The 20,711-nt window shown below is 57.2% G+C and overlaps 4 protein-coding genes across 4 annotated transcripts in view; all 4 read left to right on the top strand.

Annotated features, from left to right (window-relative positions):
* Positions 1–5,805, top strand: part of PLEKHG4B (pleckstrin homology and RhoGEF domain containing G4B) — an 89,331-nt gene extending 83,526 nt beyond the window's left edge. The window contains exons 19-20 of the mRNA XM_050795373.1: positions 5,029–5,160; positions 5,355–5,805. Coding sequence (XP_050651330.1) covers positions 5,029–5,160; positions 5,355–5,617 — 395 coding nt within the window. The 3' untranslated portion in view covers positions 5,618–5,805. The remainder of the gene's footprint in view (positions 1–5,028; positions 5,161–5,354) is intronic.
* The window catches only part of PDCD6 (programmed cell death 6), a 128,621-nt gene that overhangs the window by 6,798 nt on the left and 101,112 nt on the right, over positions 1–20,711 (top strand). The gene's annotated exons all lie outside the window — the stretch shown is intronic.
* SDHA (succinate dehydrogenase complex flavoprotein subunit A) overlaps positions 1–20,711 on the top strand; it is a 196,393-nt gene that overhangs the window by 123,326 nt on the left and 52,356 nt on the right. The window lies entirely within an intron of this gene.
* On the top strand, positions 15,338–20,561 carry LRRC14B (leucine rich repeat containing 14B). The gene is made up of 2 exons (XM_050795358.1): positions 15,338–16,456; positions 18,939–20,561. The coding sequence occupies exons 1-2, from the start codon at positions 15,429–15,431 to the stop codon at positions 19,582–19,584; spliced, it is 1,674 nt and encodes a 557-aa protein (XP_050651315.1). The 5' UTR covers positions 15,338–15,428; the 3' UTR covers positions 19,585–20,561.

Raw genomic sequence — 20,711 nt, 5'->3', positions numbered from 1 at the left:
CCTGGCACCCCCTCCCCATCACCTCGTTGGTCACTTGAGCCCTCTCTTGACTTCTCCAGTTTTGCCAGGGATTTACCAAATTAGTCTTCCCAGAAAACAGAATTTGGGTTTAATGGATTATCTACACACTTATTTTCTATTTAATTAATTCCTACTCTTTGTTATTTCTTGTGTCTACCTTTTTCAGTGTTTCATTTGCTTTTCCTTTCTACCTCATTTCTTGAGGTGGATGCTTAGATCATTGATTTTAGCCTTTGTTTTGTTCTCGTTTTTGTGCGGTATTTAAGACTACAGACTTTCCTCTAGCTTTAGCTGCATCCCACAAGTTTGTATATGTCATATGTTTATTAACAGTCAGTTCAGTATATTTTCTAACTTCCACTTTAATTTCTTCTTGGACTCATCATGGATTATTTAGAAATGCATTACCTAATTTCCAAGATTTTCTAGTTAACTTTGTGATACCAGTTTTGAGTATAAGACCGCTTTGGTCAAATAATATACACTAGAGTTTGTTATCCGTGGAAGGTATCCAAGTGACCGGTGGCGAACCTGTACAGGTCTGCCACAACCTCAAATCTTGTCTCCTCAGAAGAAAGAATTTGACTGAGGGACATAAGGCAGAAAAAGAGACTGAGGCAAGTTTCAGAGCAGGAATGGAAGTTCATTTGAAAAGGCTTTAGAGCGGGAAAGGAAGAAAAGCACACTTGGAAGAGACCCAAGTGGGCGCTGAGATCGAGGGTCCCGTTTATCCTTATCCTAGGACTTCCCAGGCCGGCCCGTTTCCCGTGATTCTCCCCTTAGGCTGGGCTGCCTGCATGTGCAGTGTGGGCCTTTCCCTTGGGATGTGAGGATACTCTGATACTCCATGTACTTAGGAAGTTGTACGCATCCCCGTCTGAGGCTTTCTTCCCTTTTCTGTGGGGGGACCTGAGGACGCCCCGTGTACTTAGGAAGTTGTAGTTGTACGCATCCCCCTCTGAGGCTTTCTTCCCTTTTCTGGTGGGGGGACATGAGGATGCCCCGTGTGCTTAGGAAGTTGTATGCATCCCCGTCTGAGGCTTTCTTCCCTTGTCTGGCGGGGGGACGTGAGGACGCCCCGTGTGCTTAGGAAGTTGTATGCATCCCCGTCTGAGGCTTTCTTCCCTTGTCTGGTGGGGGGACGTGAGGATGCCCCGTGTACTTAGGAAATTGTATGCATCCCTGTCTGAGGCTTTCTTCCCTTTTCTGGTGGGGGGACGTGAGGATGCCCCGTGTGCTTAGGAAATTGTATGCATCCCTGTCTGAGGCTTTCTTCCCTTTTCTGGTGGGGGGACGTGAGGACGCCCCGTGTGCTTAGGAAGTTGTACGCATCCCCCTCTGAGGCTTTCTTCCCTTTTCTGTGGGGGGACGTGAGGATGCCCCGTGTACTTAGGAAATTGTATGCATCCCTGTCTGAGGCTTTCTTCCCTTTTCTGTGGGGGGACGTGAGGACGCCCCGTGTGCTTAGGAAGTTGTACGCATCCCCCTCTGAGGCTTTCTTCCCTTTTCTGTTGGGGGACGTGAGGACGCCCCGTGTACTTAGGAAGTTGTAGTTGTAAGGATCCCCGTCTGAGGCTTTCTTCCCTTTTCCGTTGGGGGACGTGAGGATGCCCCGTCTACTTAGGAAGTTGTATGCATCCCCGTCTGAGGCTTTCTTCCCTTTTCTGGTGGGGGGACGTGAGGACGCCCCGTGTGCTTAGGAAGTTGTACGCATCCCCGTCTGAGGCTTTCTTCCCTTGTCTGGTGGGGCGCCCCCAAAAGGTGACATTCTACCATTTTGTCTCTTAATGCACAAAGTTGGTTCTCCTGGCACCTGCCTTCAGTTAACACTTGAGTGCAGCAGGTGTGGACCATCAGGAAATGCCCTCTCCCTGGCACTGGCTGCCAAGGTACCCGTTTTAGAGAGGCAGTGTGGTATATGCCAGGCCACCACCCGACATTCCCAGTGGGTGGGGAGCCCTCTCCTGCCCCGCTCATGCCTGTCTAGCCACCTGTAACAGCTTCGGTTATTTGAAAAGTTGTATGTCCCAGCATTGTGGCAAATTTTCCACGTGAAGAGAAAGTGTGCTTTGTAGTTGTTATTGCAGAGTTCTGATCACGTTTTGAAAATTGTGTTGTTCAGATTTGTTATATCCTTATTGGCTTTTTGGCTGCCTATCACTAGGAAAAGTGTGTTAAAATCTCCCATGATGATGTAGATTTGAATTTGTCTAGTTTTCTTTTTGTTCTGTCAATTTTTGCTTTCTATGTTTCAAAGCTAAGTTATTAGGTGCATAGTAATGTAGAATTGCTATATCTTCCTAGAAACAGAGCCTCTTTTATGATAATGAAATGCATCTCTTTATTTTTAGGAATGCCTTTCACCTTAGATCTACAGCTGTCCCTCTGTGTCCATGGGGATGGGTTCCAGGACTCCCCCACGGATACCCAAATCTGTAGTTGGTCAAGTTGCTGATATAAAATGGCACAGTAGTTGCACATAACCTACACACATGCTCCTATATGCTGCAAATCATCTGTACATTACTTATAATCCATAGTACAATGAAAATGCTTATAAATAGCTGTTATATTGGTTTTTTATTTGTATTTTTAACTTTTATTGTAATTGCTTTTTGTTCCAATAGTTTTGATCCTTGGTGGAATCTGTGGATATGGAACCCACAGATACAGAAGGCTGACTGTGCTTCCTGTTAATGTAGCTATTCCAGTTTCCTTTTGCAAAGTTGTGTTTACACAACACATACTTGTCCATCTTCTTACTTGGAACTTTCGGTGTTCTTATATTTGAGATACGTCTCTTGTAAAAGGCATATGTTTGATTTCACTTTTATCTTTTTATCTAGTTTGACTGTCCTTGTCTTTAAATTGGAGTAGTGTGTTTACGTTTAATGCAATGCGGGCATAAATCTAGAGTATCTTACTCTTTGTTTTCTACCTGTTTGGTGAGAACAGGGAAGTGAGAGACGAGGGGAAGGCCATGGAGGGTGACTGATGGGCAGGTCCTTGCACACACCCTCTGGAAGACAGGCACACCCAGGCACTGTCCCACATGCTGAGGGACCCCCACATGCTGAGGGGCCTAGGTGTTTCTCTGCCAGCTCCTGTCCCTTATCATTGAGGCTCCTCCTGGGGTGTGAACCACCTGACCCTTCTGTCCCGTCCACAGGAAGTGGGGGAACACCCCCCAGGCAGAGAGACCTGGGCAGCCACCGCCATGAATGAGAGCAGTCTGGTTGCCCCCAGGCCAGCTGTGCTCTGATGGCCAAGGATGGCGGTCCTTGCCTGTGTCCCAGCGTGGGGTTAGTTCTGGAACATTTGATCACTTCTGCTCCGCTCTCTGTGCTCCACCTGGAACTCCGACTACATGTATGACCTTTCTACATGTTGCTATGTTTCTCGCGTGATTTCTGTGTTTCGATTACGTCTTCCCTGCTTTTATTTGATGGATTTCCGTTTCCTTTTGAGACTGTCTGTCCTGTGATCTACTTCCTGCCACATTAATCCTGGTTACCTCCACGGCCTGAGACATCCAAACCTTTATCTCGCGGATGTTTAAATATCTGGGGTTTTCCTCGCCCTTTCCTCATTTTGTCCTTTCTCCTGGTGTGCCTGATAATTTTTTTATTAAGTAGTAGATATGATGTAGGAAATGTGCAAGGGTCATCTGAGGCCCAGGCTGGTGGGCTTTATAAATCCAGAGGATTTATTTTTGTGGGAAGAGCAGGGGTGGGTCATCTGAACGCACTCAGGGGAGGGGCTGCATGAAGTCCGCCTCAGACCTTTGGGCAGCTGATCCAGCTTGTTTGTCCCACTCCTGGCAAAGTCCATGCTCCCTTTCCAGGTCCCCACTGAATGTCTGGGAGTTTCCCAGGCCCTTCCTCCCTGGCAATCCTCAAATTCCAGGTTTTATCTCCCTACCCTGTGCATTGTCCGAAGCTCTCAGCCTCCAAGCTCCGAGCTCATCGGCCACCAGCAGTGCCCTGAGGGGTTAGAAAGGTGTCAGGTGTCCAGTGGTCTGTGAGCTCCGCATCTGCCCAGGATGTTAGCCCTTTGAGGCTGGATTGCCTTGTCACCTCCAAAACACCTTCAAAACATGTGTCCAGCTTTTCTGGTTGTTCCCGGCCGCAGGCTTGGATGTAAGGTATACAGGCAGTCCCACTGCAGCCAGAGGAGGAAGCTGTCCCGCCTCCACGCACACAGCTCTAACCCTAAAACAGCGCTTCGGAGTCGGGGAAGAGCAACGTCCTGTTCGCTGCCCAACTCCAAGCCCTGCGTCCCGGGCAGCCACACTCAGCCCCTTCCCTGCAAGAGGGGACACTCACTCTTGATTAACCAGCTTTGCACGTTACCTGTTGGTGAAGGTGATCAGTAACTCTGTGCCTGCAGCACACACACACTACACGTCTTCCCGTTCTCCCAAGACCTCTGGAAATAATTCTTACTATAATATTCTTCAGCATATGCATTAGGACTACATAAATGTAATTATGTTTTCTATCCTCATATATTTACTTACAATTAATATCATCTTTTTTCTTTGCTTAATTTGACCAAGAATAAATTCATTCCCAAACTCTCACCTTATGCTTAGCTCACCTCTCAATATTCAAACTCCTAGAAACCTGCCACTTTTGTCTTTCCCATGGACACAGCTCCCAGGCCTTTGACCCCTGCTCTAACTGGGACCTGCTGTGGGGCCCTCTCCCGCTTACCAGCAGACAGGGACCCTTCCTCACCCCCAGGTTGGACACACCGTTTCCAAGGCCTCATGGCTTCCTTATTCTTGGTTACTGCCTTGGGCTCCCTGGGAGAGATCTCTATGAGGCTGAAAACTGGAACAGGAAGCCTCAGCATCCTGGACCCCCATGCCTCATGGGAGGCAGGGTGGGTAGGCCCTGTACACCCTCCTGGTTTGGGCTGAGGGCATTAGGGGTACTGGGCATCTTTGGGGTGGCGTTAGCCCCCGAGTTGCTTTGGAAACTGTCATACTTTCTTCTGTCTTAGAACTCAGAATCCAAGAAATGGCATCCATGGGGATAGGCAACCAGCCATTCATGGACGTCAGGCCCAGCAACCAGGCCCCCAAATGTACAGTGATAAGTGACCGGGCCCACAACAGCATCATCAAGGGCACAGGTACGGTGGCCTCAGCCCCACCCTCACTCGCCCTGCAGAGCGCACTGGGCCTGTGGCTGACACGGTGGGTTGGACGGGCATGACTGCAGGAACAAAGCCTGGTCGGCCTTTCGGACGGCTCTGATCCCGTTTCTGAACCTGGGCTGCACTTCTGGAGAGGAAGCCAGCCTGACCTGCTTTCTGTCCCTTTCCAGAGTCACAAATGAGAGGGCCCACCGCGGTGTCCTCCTCTGACCAGGCCACCCCCTTCAAGCGACCACACTCCACCATCTCGGACAGCAGCACTTCCTCTTCCAGCAGCCGGTCCTCCTCCATCCTGGGGTCGCTGGGCCTGCTTGTGTCCTCCAGCCCAGCCCACAGCCCCTGGTCATCTGACATCAGAGCCTGCATCGAGGAAGACGAGCCGGAGATGGGCACCCAGGCTGCAGTGCGTGAGGGCGCTCCTGCTGTGTTGTAAGCCACGCACGCCAGGCCTGACAACCATGGGGGTGGCGATGCCCATCGCATAGCTAGAACGATACATAGGGAGCAGCATGCCAGGCCTGACGACCATGGGGGTGGCAATGCCCATCGCATAGCTAGAACGATACGTAGGGAGCAGCATGCCAGGCCTGACCACTGTGGGGGTGGCGGTGCCCATTGGGTAGCTAGTAGGGACGATACGTAGGCCAGGCCTGAGCAGCATGCCAGGCCTGACGACTGTGGGAGGGGCGGGTAGCTAGAACGATACGTAGGGAGCAGCATGCCAGGCCTGTGCCCATTGCGTAGCTAGAACGATACGTAGGGAGCAGCATGCCAGGCCTGACGACTGTGGGAGGGGCGGTGCCCATCGCGTAGCTAGAATGATACGTAGGGAGCAGCATGCCAGGCCTGACCACTGTGGGGGTGGCGGTGCCCATCGTGTGGCTGGAACAATCCAGAGGGAGCAACACAGCAGGTGTCCAGGTATTTCCCAGGATTTTAGACACTCCCTAACATTTTCAAACAAATTTAAAATGTTGTCTTATTTGAAAAACAAACCTTCCACTTCCACCCAAGACAACATCATAGGAAACAGACCTAAAACAAGACAAAAAACGGACTAAACATGAAACAAAAGATGTCAAGACACAAGACATTTGGCAGCAAAGGACCATGATCCCTGAGAGACAGGAAAACGGGAGGTGAGCCTGGTGGTGGCCTCAGACCTCCCTCGCCTTGAGAGTTCGCAGGCCTCCGTGCAGGGAGGGGCCCAGGAAGAGCCCAGCAGCCTCCGTGAGTTGAAGAGACCAAGTCAGCAGGACTTTGCAGGTCGGAGTGCCAGAGAGAGATGCCTGCATGGGGAAGGACTCACCAGGTCAGCCGCTCCAGCAGCCGGTGTGGTGCTGCCATTCTCACACTCCGACAGGGAGGCTACCAAAGCTGGGAGAGACCTTTGAAAAGACCAAAGATCCATTTCTGGTACTCGTGGGCTGGGGACAGGACCCTCTCCCACCAGCCAGACTGGGAAAACTCGCGATCTGTGAGCATGAGGTGGAGTTCTCAGAAAATCTTGCCTCAGGAGTGGGGATAATTAGCCCTAGACTGAGCCCTGCTCCTCACCCACCTACAAAATCATAAAAGCAAGACCTGAAATGATCAGACCGTTCCCAGATAATTCACTCCATCCCAGAACAAAGCTCCAGACGATCTATAGGTTACCAAAGTGTCCGCACCCTGCAAGGTAAACTCTCAGTGCCTGACCTCCGAGTGCCAGGCGTGCAGAGGAGCAGCCAAGCGCAAACACGTCAAGGAGAGTCGCCCGGCAAAGGCAACCACCCGGAGCCGGCATCGGTGCTAGAGTCACAGAACTCAAACTGTGGTTGAAACCGCAGCCCAGACGTCCAGAAAGTTAAGAAATAACGAGGAAGAGATTAAGAAGACCCAGACCGACCTTACAGGGATGAGCAACTACAATACTGACAGTGAAAACTACCCTGGATGGGGTGACAGATTGGATTTCACAGAAGAGACCATGAGGCACCTTGAAGACGCATCAGTAGAAGCTATTTGCATTAGTCGGGCCTCCAGAGAGACGGAACCAGTAGGAGATAGATGATGATAGATAGATAGATAGACAGACAGACTGACAGATGAGAGGGGCCTTAGGGGCATTGGCTGACACAATTTTGGCAGGTCAAGAGCCCCACAATAGGCCACCCACAAGCTGGAGACCCAAGGAAGCTGCTAGTGTAGCCCAGTCCAAGTCCTGAAGCCTCAGAGCCAGGGAAGGCAATGGTGTAATTCTCAGTCAGAGGCCAAAGGCCTGAGAACCTGGGGGCCACTGGTGTAAATCTGGAGTCCCATAGACCCAGTGAACTCCAAACACAAGAGATGTGAGTGCACATCATAATCCAATTGCATAAAACCAGTGACAAACAGAAAATACTAAAAGCAGTCAGAGGACAAGGGCATGTTCTGTTGGGAGGCACAAAGCTGACGAGGATGGCTGACTCCTCAGAAGCAGCACGGGTGAGAGACAGTGGAATGTACTAAGGATAAAACTGCCAAATTCACATTCCGTACCTGACAAAATCTTTCCAAAACAATGGTGACATAAAGACATTTTCATACACACAGAAGCTAACATAATTTTGTCACCAGCAGACCTGCACTACAAGAAACGTTAAAGGATGTGCTTCAGGGAAAAGAAGAATGAAGAGCATGTGCACCATTCAAAATTTTCCTCTTGTTATTTAAATCCCTTTAACCCATCTCCCATTTGCCCCAAGAAATGAGCGCTGGCAGTGAGCTGCAGTTTTTTGGTTTTTTTTTTCTGAACGGGAAATGGGTTAAAAGATGAGTGGCTTGGCCGGGTGCGGTGGCTTATGTCTCTAATCCCAGCACTTTGGGAGACTGAGGCCAGAGGATCACTTGAGCCCAGGAATTGGGGATCATCCTGGGAAACATGGCAAGACTGCACCTCTATTAAAAATAAAGTTAACTGACTGTTTAAACACAAATATTAACGTATCTGCAGTTTGTACTATACGTATAGGTGAACTGTGTGACCACAGTGGCCTGAAGGCTGGGAGACGTTGGATGTGATATGTGAAGTAAGGTGGTATCACTTGAAGGTAGATCGTGGTAAGCTAAAGATGTACTTACAAACCCTTGAAACAACCACTAACAAAGAATTACAGCTTAATAGACTAACAGAGGAGATAAAATGGAAGGTTTAAAAGTCCAGTCCAAAAATATGTAGAGAAAGAGGGAAAGGGAAGAATGGACTTGGGGGTGACAGAAAACAAGTGGCGAGACTAAAGCAGCAGCGGCCGTCGCAGCAAACGGGGGCGTAGGATGTGAGTCACAGATAGGCCTGCTCTCTGGATTGGTGACCGCATGAGTCACTTCACAGGTCTGCTCTGTGTCCAGAGTTGTCAAACTGCATGATTTAAAGATGTGCAGTGGATCGTATGTCACTTAAATCCCAACAAAGCAGTACTTTTTTAAAGTACAATCATGCACACAGCACTTCCCCGCGGAGGCAGGGGCTGTGCCCACAGAAGTCGGTTACCTCTGCGTCCTGAGTGTGGACAGCCACCATCACACAGCCCCAGAGGCTGCCCAGGCTCTAGCCTCACTCTGGCACTGCCAGGGACAGGTCCCTCAGGAACCCAAATGCCATTGCCCCCGTGAAAGCCACTTTGAGAGTGTTGCCTCAAATCAGAAGGCGTCTGTGCCTGGTCAGAGGCTGTGGACGAGGAGGCTGCTGGGGGCCCAGGTGTGCAGGGGGCAGGGCCCAGGAGCAGGGGCACAGTTTATGCCTGTGGCCAACCCACTGGGGAGCAAGGCTGGGGATACACCCAGTCCAGCAGGGCCAGCAGGAGTGACTGCACCATCCTGAACACGTCCTTGGGCCTCCCAGGACCTTGGTGCCTCCCATCTGGGCTGGCACAAGCCTCCAGTCAAAAGATGGGTCTCTCTCCTTCCTGATAGCACGGAGCCTGGATGTGGGAATGGAGCCACAGCAGCCCCACGGGAGCCCCACGGGAGCCTCACGGCCCATCGGGCTGTGGGATGCATCCCCACGGCCGGGACCCCGCAGCCTGCGGCTTGGTCTGGGCAGATGCAAAGGCCACCCTGCAGGGCTGAGGTGCCTGTGGGGAAGGAGGTACCAGCCCTGGGAGGCCATCTTGCTCCTGCTTTTTATTTAACCCACGGGGCTCTTTGGCCTCATTTTCTGTTTTTTGAGTTTCACGTGCACAGCCAAACCATCCTGGAACCAGCCCTGGTGGGAAACGGAGGCTTCCTGCTGCCAGAAGAGGCCCACCGAGTTACGTCCACACCAGCTGGACCTGGGCACCTCTCTCTCTGGCCTTCTGTCCACACTGGGGTTTGGCTCCGATTTCCAGAAGGCAGGGTTAGGAAACACCTGTTTCCAGGCAGCGTGATGCTTCTGTCTGAATCAGGCCTCATGGGCTTCACCAACAGACACAAAGGTTTCATTTAGATGGAGAACACGCATTCTCATTTCTCTGAAGTCCCGGGCCCATGAGCTGAAGCAGGTGCTGAGAAGGAGAGATGGCCACTGTGTCCCTCAGGGTCACTCGCCCGGCCACATGAGGCCATTTCCACTCAGCACTGCAGGTGCTGGGAGCTGAGGGCCCCACAGGGGACGTGGGAGACAGCCCCAGTGCGTCCCTATCCACAGTGACACCAGCCTGGAGTCATCGCCGAGCACATGGAGGGACAGCCCTGGAGCCCTGGCCTGACCCAGCTTCTCCCAGAATGGCTTCCTGATGCCTCCCCAGCCCTGCCCAGGAGGGGCTTATGGCCACAGCCCCACAGCGGCCCCCTCGCCTCGACTGCCATTGCCTCCTTCCAAGCTGCCTGAGCAGTCCTGGGCGGTGAGCTCCAGGGCTCCCACCCACACCTGAGCACCAGGACCCCCAGGGAGGGTGTGGATCCTCCCCACCCCCAGCCCACACCTCAGCACTGGGACCCCACCCCCAGCCCACGCCTCAGCACTGGACCCCCAGGGAGGGTATGAGGATCCCCGCCCCCAGCCCACACCTCACTACTGGGACCCCCAGGGAGGGTGTGGATCCTCCCTGCCCCCAGCCCACACCTCAGCACTGGGACCCCGCCCCCCGCCCTCACCTCAGCACTGGGACCCCCAGGGAGGGTGTGGGATCCCGCCCCCAGCCCACGCCTCAACTCTGGGAGCTGGGAAGGTGTGTGATTTCCTCCCCCACCTCAGTACTGGGAACCCCCTAGAAGGGCGTGGGGTCCCACTATCCTGAGTGCTCAGGGCTGGTGGTCAGCGAGGTGGTTTCTAAACCAAGTCCTAGGAGGAGCCATCCTGGGACTCTGCTGTGGACAAGGCTGGGACTCCCACAGTGAGCTCTAGCCCTCCCCGGGACCCTCCCACGGCCCCAGGGTGCCAGCCTTCGGATTGGCCCCATTCGTGGGTGGGTCTACAGGGCTCCCCAGTGCCCAGCAAGAGTGTTTTTACATTCAGAGGCAAGGAAGGGGCGCCAGCATCTGCCCCAGACACAACTGGGCAGGTACAGAGGTCATCACCTCGGGGACAGCAGGAGGCAACTCAGGAGAGGCTGATAAGACAGGACCGCGTCCCTGTCACCTTCCAGAGAAGGTCTTTCTTGTCAGATGTCGTGAGGGCTGTGGGTTCCGCTGGGTCTGCGTCCATCCCCGGTTCTGGGGAGACACCCAGGCCCCTCCTGGGCGGCAGCAGCAGCGGAGGTTTGCGTTTTGAGGGAGCCCTGAGAAGCTGGGGGAGCAGGCCTTAGAGCACGGCACGCCCTGGAGAGTCCGCGTCCCCAGACCCCTCGCGCCAACACCGTTCCAGCCAACAGTTTTTCCCTGTGGTCAGAACAAACCCCCCAAGCCTCCGGCCTCAGGCTGGTTTTCCCAACAGGCAAAAAGCTCCTTACATAAGGAAAGACCTTTCCTGGCTGACCCTAAAGTAGCCGAGGGGACCTCACATCGCCTGGCCTGCACATCGCCAGGCTGCCTGACCAGCTCACCGCCTTGTTCCAGATGCTTCTGAAGCGATGCTTGCCTGGCCCCACCCCATCAGACGTCTGCTGGGCAGCCTCACTCCCCATCCCGCCTATAGCTCCCAACGGTCTCAAGCCCCGCCGCCCCGGTAACCAAGTGCACCCAGAGGGCTGGCAGGGTCACACGGTGGCAGGGGGCCCATGGTCCCAGGGCGGTCATCTTCCCAGGAGGCCCGCCTGGCAGGTCAGAGGACAACAGGAGGCCACCCCATCTCTCCGGGTTCCCTCGAGCATTCCTCTGTCAGGAGCGGCTCCCCCGGCACCCAGGCATCCCTGGCACCCCCTGCCCCCGCCCTGCTCTCAGGAGCCCCCTGCCAGGTGCTCTGACCACAGGAAACAGGAGCCCTCAGGGCCACTGCCAGAGGACGGATTCTGCTGCCAACCAGAGGTCCTGGGGCTGGCGGCGCTGGTGTGCCTGCCCTGGGCCTTCAGCAGCCCCCATAAGGAGAAAGCTCTGGCCTGGGGACACCCCTCTCCCAAGGTCCCCCACATGGGGGCTTTGTTACTCATGCCTCCCAGACTGCTTGCTGTGTCAGAGTTTTCACACCTGCCTGATGTCCTGGCGGGGCTCACAGAGGACCGACCCTGCAGGGAGATGGTGACCCACCCTGAGACCCAGGAGAAGAAAACAGCCAGGGCCCAGGCTGCTCCCACCATCCCTGGGGGATCGGCACCTTGGCTGAGCCTGAGCTGACCACCTGGGGCATAGGTCCCAGATTTAATTACAAAACGATGGGTGAATGTGGGTTCTGTGTGCCTGTGACATAGACTGTTTTCCACACCGCCTGTGAAATGACGCAAGAGCCTTTGTGTCACACGTGTAGCTGCTACGAGACTGACGCTCTTGTTCCAGATCAGAGCAGCAGACAGAACTGGCACGTTTTAGGGTCCAAACCCTGTTGCCCACGGAAGGCACCTGACACCGGCTGGGTGGTGCGGACCCCAAGGCCCCGCCCGGTCCGGCTGGGACCTGGAGCTCCCCTCAAGCTGCAGCTCCGCCCTGCACCACAAGGTGGCCTCGCAGAGGAGCCGCCCGAGCTTTGGAGCGGAGGCAGGTGCAGCGAAGCTCTCGGTGCTGCCGGGCCCCACCGTGTGTGTGAGGTCTCAGAGGCCTTGCTGGGTTCCAGGCCACATCTGTGCTGTCACCGCTTTGAGGGGCAGAGGGTCCTGCGGAGAGGCCTGTGCAACGTGAGTAACAGCCGTTTTTCTTTTGACAGCTGGGATGGAGGTGGGTCCTCCAGGGAAAGCCCGGTCCTCGAGAGCCAGACTTGTGCACGGGCCTGGAAATGAAGCTCTCAGGCAGGGGCTGTTCACACCGATGGTCAGCACTGCTGCCCAGGGCCTGCAGTCACCCGTAATGGGCCCTGCCCCCTAGGCCTGGCCTCTGCTTCCCTCCTGGATGGTTCCTCTACCCCTGGTCCAGCAGGGACCCAGCACTGCCTGCCAGCTGTAGACCCCCATGCTCCTGCAGCCTGGAACTCTCCTGTCCTCCAGAGGTCATGGGGTGACCCAGGGTGGGAACACCAGACCCCCCTGCTCCGTGTCCACCACCCATGGCTGGGCTCAGAGTGTCTCAGAGCCGGGGTGAGCCATCCTAGGACCAGCGTACCCATGACCTTTCAGACCAGTGAAGGCCAGTGGGCGCGATGGTCCAGGTGTGTCCCCCACACAGGTCTGGCCATCTCTGCACAGAACTGGAATCTCGGTTCATTTCGGTTTTAGCAGGTCCCGTGTAGTTAGCAGGACAGCACTTGAGTTAGGTCTGAGTCGTGGCATTTCCTGTAAGGAGCCCAGAGCCATGGCCCCAGGTTGGGACGGCGGCGCCAGAGCTGGGCCTGAGACTGATCCAACCTGTGCTGCTGGAATGGGAACCCCAAGAGGACCACCCCTCTCCAACAGAAGGGAAAACAGTAAGAGAGAGGGAGGCTGCAGGGCCCCAGACCTTGGCCAACCTTCCCAGCCATGGCCTCCGCCCTCCAAGACCCAGAGGCCCCGCAGCAACACCAGGGTGTTGGGCCACACAGAGCCCGGGTAGGTAAAGGAAGGTTCTGGAAACCACTTTTCAGAACCCAAAAGGTGTCTGGGAAATGGTGTTACCTGCTGCTGTTGTAAACTGTTTACTTTGTATCAATAATGAATTGTTAACAATTTTAATTAGAAAAATCAATGGAACATGTTTTTCTACTTGTCTTGGAAAGGGCCGTGTGTCTGGGGAAACCTCTTGCACACCTCCTGAGGGGAGCCCCAGGGCCCGCATTGGCCGGCTGACGGTGGCCACCCCGAAGGGTGGGGTTGGGGCCTACCCACCTCTTCACACACTCGTCCGCCTGCCGGACAGTGCCTGGGCCCCACCACGGAGCACAGTGTCTTCCGCATGGGTCACCTCCCAGGGAGAGGCACTGCTCAGGCTCAGTGAACAAATCAGGGAGGGTCAGACAGGGAGGCTGGTGGAGCACCCATGACCAGCACCCTCCAGGCTTGCTCAGCAGCCTTCCCCTCCCACTGCCATTTCTGTCTCTTTCTGTCCCCCCCTTTCTGTCTCTCTCTCTCAGTCTGTCTCTGCCTACCAGTCTCTCTCTCTCTTAGACTCTTGTCTCTCCCTCTCTGTCTCTCAGGCTGTCTCTTTCTGTTTCCCTGTTTCTCTCCGTCTCCCTCTCTGTCCCTCTCCCTCTCAGTTTCTGTCCCTTTGTCTCTGTCTCCACTCACTTCTGTCAGTCTTCCTCAGCCTCTGTCTCATGGCCGTGACCCTCCAAAGCCCGCGGACATGTGGTGCCCTGCAGTGATGTGTACAGTGAGGTGTGCAGCGAGGTGTGCAGCGAGGTGTGCAGCGAGGTGTGCAGCGAGGTGTGCAGTGAGGTGTGCAGCGAGGTGGGCAGCGAGGTGTGCAGCGAGGTGTGCAGCGAGGTGTGCAGCGAGGTGGGCAGCGAGGTGTGCAGCGAGGTGGGCAGCGAGGTGTGCAGCGAGGTGTGCAGCGAGGTGTGCAGCGAGGTGGGCAGCGAGGTGTGCAGCGAGGTGTGCAGCGAGGTGTGCAGCGAGGTGGGCGAGGTGTGTGCAGCGATGTATGCAGCGAGGTGTGCAGCGAGGTGTGCAGCGAGGTGGGCAGCGAGGTGTGCAGCGAGTATGCAGCGAGGTGTGCAGCGAGGTGTGCAGCGAGGTGGGCAGTGGGTGGGCAGCGAGGTGTGCAGCGAGGTGTGCAGCGAGGTGGGCAGCGAGGTGTGCAGCGAGGTGGGCAGTGAGTGCAGCGAGGTGTGCAGTGAGGTGTGCAGCGAGGTGTGCAGCGATGTGTGCAGCGAGGTGTGCAGCGAGGTGTGCAGTGAGGTGTGCAGCGAGGTGTGCAGCGATGTGTGCAGCGAGGTGTGCAGCGAGGTGGGCAGTGAGGTGTGCAGCGATGGTGTGTGCAGCGATGATGTGTGCAGCGATGATGTGTGCAGTGATGTGTGCAGCGATGATGTGTGCAGTGATGTGTGCAGCGATGTGTGCAGCGATGTGTGCTGACCCTGCCCCAAGTGGCAGTGTCACAGGGAGAGGTGAGTGCAGGCACCCAACAGCCATCCAACACAGTCAGTGCTGGGAGTGAACCATCAGGCACTGCCCCCCAACAGGCAGCGCCCCCCAACAGGCAGCACTCACAGGTGTATCCCATTCCCTGCAGCATTCCCTGCCATGCAGGTCGCAGGGTTGCAGACAGGACACTGCAGCTCAGAGACAGCTGGGGGCTCATCTAAGCCCATCAGGGAGGCTCCACCTCTCCCAGCCACTCGCTCCATGGAAAGTAGGGAATCACCCCCACCGGTTCCTTGGGGAGAATGAAAGGCACAGGGAAGGGGCGAAACAGCAGCTCCATTCCTGGCCACTTGTCTCACCCCAGATGCGAAGCAAAGTGTGGGAGCGGCCCCAGAGGCCACTGTGGAAAGGGAGCTCCTTACCGAGTGAGGAGGCTCAGGGGCCTGGCCTGTTCTCTGCCCGGTTGACTGTGGGGGGCCCAGGGCTGGGCAGCAGCCCCGCTTGGATGGTAAACAGGACCTGCCCACTGGCCTCACCGGCCACCAGCGCAACACCTACCAAGACTGGCTTTCCGAAGCATGGAGCACAGGCCTCTCTGCCCAGCCCTGCCATGGGCACGGGCTGCCCTTGTGTCGGCTGGGTGCCTGAGCCAAGCAACTCCCAACGGTTGGGTGCCCCGAGGCAGGGCAGACACAGGCGTCCCAGGACCAAAATAGCAGTCAGATGATCACAAGGCCCCATGGCAGGGCCCCCAGGGCAGGCTGCTCACAGCTGCTGCAGCTAAAGATAGACGAGAAGGGCACGCGTCTTGGGGAAAAGTCGTGGGGAGCGAGCACCGTCCTGTCTGGGGCCATGGGCACAATGAGGTCACTGCGCTTCATTTCTGCAGAAGCCCTGGTGTCCCACCCCCAGGTGGCCCGGCAGAGCCTGGACAGTGTGGCCCACAACCTCTACCCGCTCCTGTTCAAAGCCAGCTACCTGCTGGAGCAGGCGGAGGTGACGCGCGCTGTGCTGGGGCGCTGGCCCCTGGAGGAGTTCCGGCTGGGAGCGCTGCTGGGTCCCAGTGCCGACCACCCCCAGGACCTGCGCGACCGAGCCTGCCGGGCCTGCCTGGAGGCGCTGGTGCGCGGCCTGGCCGACCACGTGCTGCAGGACCGGAGCCGCCGGCGGCTGCGGGTGGCCGATCTCACGGGCATCCGAGACGTGCAGGTGCAGCGGTGCCCGTGCGGGAGGGCGCTGGGCAAGTGGGGCCGCACCCGGCTGCTGGCCAGGACCTGCTGTGAGCTGCAGGCAGAGCCCCTCGCAGCCGGGCGCCCCGTCGAGGTCCTCGCCGACCTCTTCGTCACTGAGGGCAACTTCGAGGCGGTGGTGCAGGCTCTGAGGCCAGCGGGCCCGGCCCCTCTGCGGGTGCACTGCCCCTCGTTCCGGGCGGACAGCCTGAGCCCCAGCCAGCTCCTGCACGTGCTGCGTCTGGCTGGCCCGGGTGCCCTGCGCAAGCTGGAGGTGGTGCACAATGTGCGGCTGCATGCGGGCCACGTGCACCAGCTGCTGGCCCAGGTGGGCTTCCCCCGGCTGGCCTCGCTCACCCTGCCCACCAAGGCCTTTGATGCACCCCCCGCCTGCGCCTCCACTCCCGACGGTGAGGACCGCCTCCTCGCCTCCATCGCCCGGGAGCTCAGCAAGATGACGCAGCTCACCGAGCTCAGCGTGGCCTTCTCCAGGCTGACCGGGAAGATCCCGACGCTGCTTGGGTGAGTCTCAGGGACAGGACTGAGGGCCGGCTGGTGGCTGCAGAGGCAACCAGAGATAGTCCAGGGACTGCTCACCTCCAAGGCCATGAGGCTGCGTGGCCCCCAGCCTCTCACTCCGGGTGTGGCCAGAGCAACAGGACAGTGCCCCGCCAAGGGGCAAGGGCACTGAAAGAGCCACCAGGAAAGAACCGGGGTGCCATGTGTGACTTAGGGATATGGAGAGAATGCCAGTTAAAAAAAGAGAATATGCAAATTACCAAATAGACAAAACGGAAGTCCCTACATGGTGTGGGGAGTTGTCTATTGTGGATTAACAAATCACCCCAGCACCTGGGGGCTTCAAACACGGTTTCAGCTCAGAAATCTGAGCCCCTCGGTGCCTGCGGCTCAGGGCTGCTGTTGGCCAAGGGTGCCAGCTCATCCGAAGGCGGGATCCTCCCAGTCTCCCTCGAGGGAGGCCTGGGCTCCATGCTGCATGGACCTCCCCATGGTGGGACAGGAGGCTCGTGCAGGATCCTCTCAGCAGTTCTGCGTGAAGCGGGCAGAGAGGGCAGCAGCCAGGAAGGGGCCAGGCCAAGGCAGCCTCAGGCAGTGGTGAGGGGGATGCCCGGCAGTGGGTCCAACGGGGGTGCCCAGCAGTGGGTCCTGGAGGGGGAGTGCCCAGTGGTGGGTCCTGGGGGGTTGCCTGGTGGTGGGTCATGGGAGGGTGCCCAGTGGTGGGTCCTTGGGGGGGAGTGCCCAGCAGTTGATCCTGGGGTGTTGTCTGGTGGTGGGTCATGGAGGGAGGGTGCCCAGTGGTGGGTCCTGGGGAAAGGGGTGCCTGGCAGTGGGTCCTGGGAGGGAGACTGGTGGTGGGTCCTGAAGGACAGGCACTTGGCAGTGGGTATTGGGGGGTCACTGGGTGATGGGTCCTGGTGGGGCAACCTAGCAGTGGGCCTGGGGGGTACCCAGTTTTGGGTCCTGGGGGTGGGACCTGGCAGTGGATCCAGGGGGAAGGGGCACCTGGTAGGTACTGGGGAAGCACCTAGTGGTGGGTCCTCAGGTACTAGGGGGCGTCTAGCAGTGGGTTCTGGGGGCTGGGGGCACCTGCAGTGGGTCCTGGCAGGGCGCTTGGCAGTGGGTTTTGGGGGGAAGTGGCTGGCAGTGGTGGGGGTGCCTGGTGGTGGGTCCTGAAGTGGGGGCACCTGGTGGTGAGTCCTGGGATGGGGGTGGCTGGCTGTGGGTCCTGGAGCGGCACCAGGCAGTAGATCCTGGTGGGGGATGCCTGGTGGTGGGTCCTGAGGGACAGGGGGCCCTGCAGTGGGTCCTGAGGGATAGAGGGGGCCTGCAGTGGGTCCTGAGGGACGGGGGGGACCTGCAGTGGGTCCTGAGGGATGGGGGAAGACCTACAGTGGGTCCTGAGGGACGGGGGGGGCCTGCGGTGGGTCCTGAGGGGCGGGGGGGACCTGCGGTGGGTCCTGAGGGGCGGGGGGGACCTGCGGTGGGTCCTGAGGGATGGGGGTGCCCCGTGGTGGGTCCTAAGGGATAGAGGGGACCTGTGGTGGGTCCTGAGGGATGGGAGTGCCCCATGGTGGGAACTCGGGCAGGGGGCGTGCCTGGTGGTGGCTTCTCAGGTGGGGCAGGGGCACCCCGCAGTGGGTCCCAGGCCTGGGAGGGGAGGGTGCAGGACATTCAGGTGGGCGCAGGTGCAGGTGGGTGGAGGGTGAGGCAGTCTCCGAAGGAGAGGGTGGGGATGGGGCGGACCCCAGCGGTGTCCCCCTGCTCAGCGAGGACAGTGAGGCCGTGTGCCAGTGCAGTACTGCTCTGGAGATCTCCCTTGGAGAGCTCAGGACCAGAGCAGGTCTCACTCCAGCTGCCTGTGTTGGAGCTGGGCTGCCCTACCAACCAAGTCAGAATATGGGATGTGGGGCAAGGGGGGGTTTAAGGGTTAGCAGGTGAGTCAGAGGCCGGACTGGAAGCCTCCACGGCCCTTCCCAGCTCTGAAACCGTGCGGGCTTCATCCTTGTCGGAGTGGGGCGGTGCCGTTCTGTGGCCTCACCGCCCCCGCTGTCTGCTTTCTGAGCGGAGGTTCTCATGGCCACAGGCACCACTTTTCTCAGACAACACAAAAGCAGTTGTTGACAAAACAAACTTACCGTTTAGGTGCTGAGGACAAAAGCCAGACCTCTGGGTACAGCTGACTTCACCACGCGGCGGCCGGCAGTCATGGCCCACACTAAGCGAAGGCACGTGGTTGTGCTCCGGTAAAATGTTATTTGTGGACACCGAGTTTGAATTTCATGTAACTTTCACGTTTCACAAACTATTATATAAACATAACAACCACTCCTAGCTCGTAGACTGTATGAAATTAGGTGGTGGCTGGACATGGCAGTGTGTTGACCCCGTGATGGACAAACGGGTTGTTCCCATTCTCCTGAGCTGAGGGCTCAGGCGAATGGGACCCTCTTCTCACCTGCGTTCTTTCCCCTGTGTTCTGCAGCCCCCTGCAGACCCCGCTGCGAGTGCTGGACCTGGCCAACTGTGCCCTGAACCACGCAGACATGGCCTTCTTGGCAGACTCTGCCCACGCTGCCCACCTGGAGGTGCTGGACCTGAGTGGACACAACCTGGTCAGCCTGTTCCCCTCGACCTTCTTCAGGCTGCTCGGCCAGGCTGCCCGGACGCTGAGGATCCTGACGCTGGAGGAGTGTGGCATCGTAGACAGCCACGTTGGCATGCTGATCCTGGGCCTGAGCCCCTGCCACCGGCTGCGCCAGCTCAAGTTCCTCGGGAACCCGCTGTCGGCCCGCGCCCTCCGGCGCCTCTTTGCCGCGCTCTGTGAGCTCCCCGAGCTGCGCTGCATCGAGTTTCCGGTGCCCAAGGACTGCTACCCTGAGGGTGCCGCCTACCCCCAGGACGAGCTGGCCATGTCCAAGTTCGACCAGCAGAAATACGACGAGATCGCCGAGGAGCTGCGTGCCGTGCTGCTGCGGGCGGACCGAGAGGACATCCAGGTCTCCACGCCCCTCTTTGGAAGTTTCGACCCAGACATTCAAGAAACAAGCAATGAGCTTGGCGCTTTCTTGCTGCAAGCTTTCAAAAACGCTCTAGAAAACTTCTCCAGAGCACTCAGACAAATAGAGTAGTTCCTCCACTCGCACCAGCGACAGGTCTTGCATTTCAGCCTGCAGGTGCCCTGGGCTTCGGTCTTGGATCCGAGGCTTGGGCCCAGCATTCATCCCCACCACCACCACCACCAAAAGCAGTTCTTAGTGAAAATTGTAGGCGTGCCCGTTAAGCGCTGTAGAAGAAGAGGCCTTCCAGGAGAGGCGCCATGCGGTGCCCTTTAGTGGCAGCAAAGCAAGGTCCTGGAGGCAGGGGAAGCCACCGAGAGTGACTGAGGGTCAGTGGGGGCAGATGCCACATGGCAAAGGGCAGAGAAGTCCGGGAGGTGTGAGGAGCGGCCGACCTGGCCTCCGCACATCCGGGCACTGGGCGCAAGATGAAGCCTCGGGGGACAGATGTGACTGGGCGCCACAGCAGGGAGGGGGAGGGGAAGAGAGAACGCATCACACAAACTGCACAAAACAAGCAGCCCATGAAAAACAACCGAGAAAAAGAGGTGAAAAATGAACAGCAAACCGGACCCTGCTTCCTCCAGCAGGAGGCTCCCACCTGCTGCTGGTCACATCCTGCTTTCTGCACCTGCCGCTTATGGGATGCGGTGGGCCTGCAGGGAATGCGGGGCTTTTGGTTGCTGTTAGCGACTTTTCTTCTCACTTTGTGTAGCCCCCCAGAACCGTGAGGGGCATCTGAGTGGGTGAGCACAGGCGTCCCCTGAAGCGCTGCCCGGACCAGGGCGTTCAGCGCTGCGGGGAGGCCTTCGCCCCACTGCTCCACTGTTTCTCGCCAGCATTCACTGTGTCCCACAGGGCTCCAGGCTCAGAGTGACGGGAGCTATTCTAAGTGTTTAATTGAAGGCCTAGCACTTGACCAGCCCCTGGAGAAGCTGACAACCACCTAAGACACATTTGGACTTGGTGTCCACCAAGAATGACTTTGTGCAAAGAAATGGCTGAGCACTAGAATAACTAAACGCAAATAAAACGTGTATTTCAGTGCAGTTCAGACAGGCGAGTGCTTGGTGTGGTTAAGTCCTCCTCAGACCCAAAACCAGGGATCTGAGTCACTGTGTGCCCATGGCTCCGCTCAGAAGTCATACCCCATGACAGCGCCCACCACGGGTGTGTCCCCACCCCAGGGTCCCGTGTCA

This window comes from Macaca thibetana, chromosome 6, assembly GCF_024542745.1.
Source record: "Macaca thibetana thibetana isolate TM-01 chromosome 6, ASM2454274v1, whole genome shotgun sequence".
NCBI classification, from domain to species: Eukaryota; Metazoa; Chordata; class Mammalia; order Primates; family Cercopithecidae; genus Macaca; species Macaca thibetana.
This window is presented reverse-complemented; position numbering and strand designations above follow the sequence as displayed.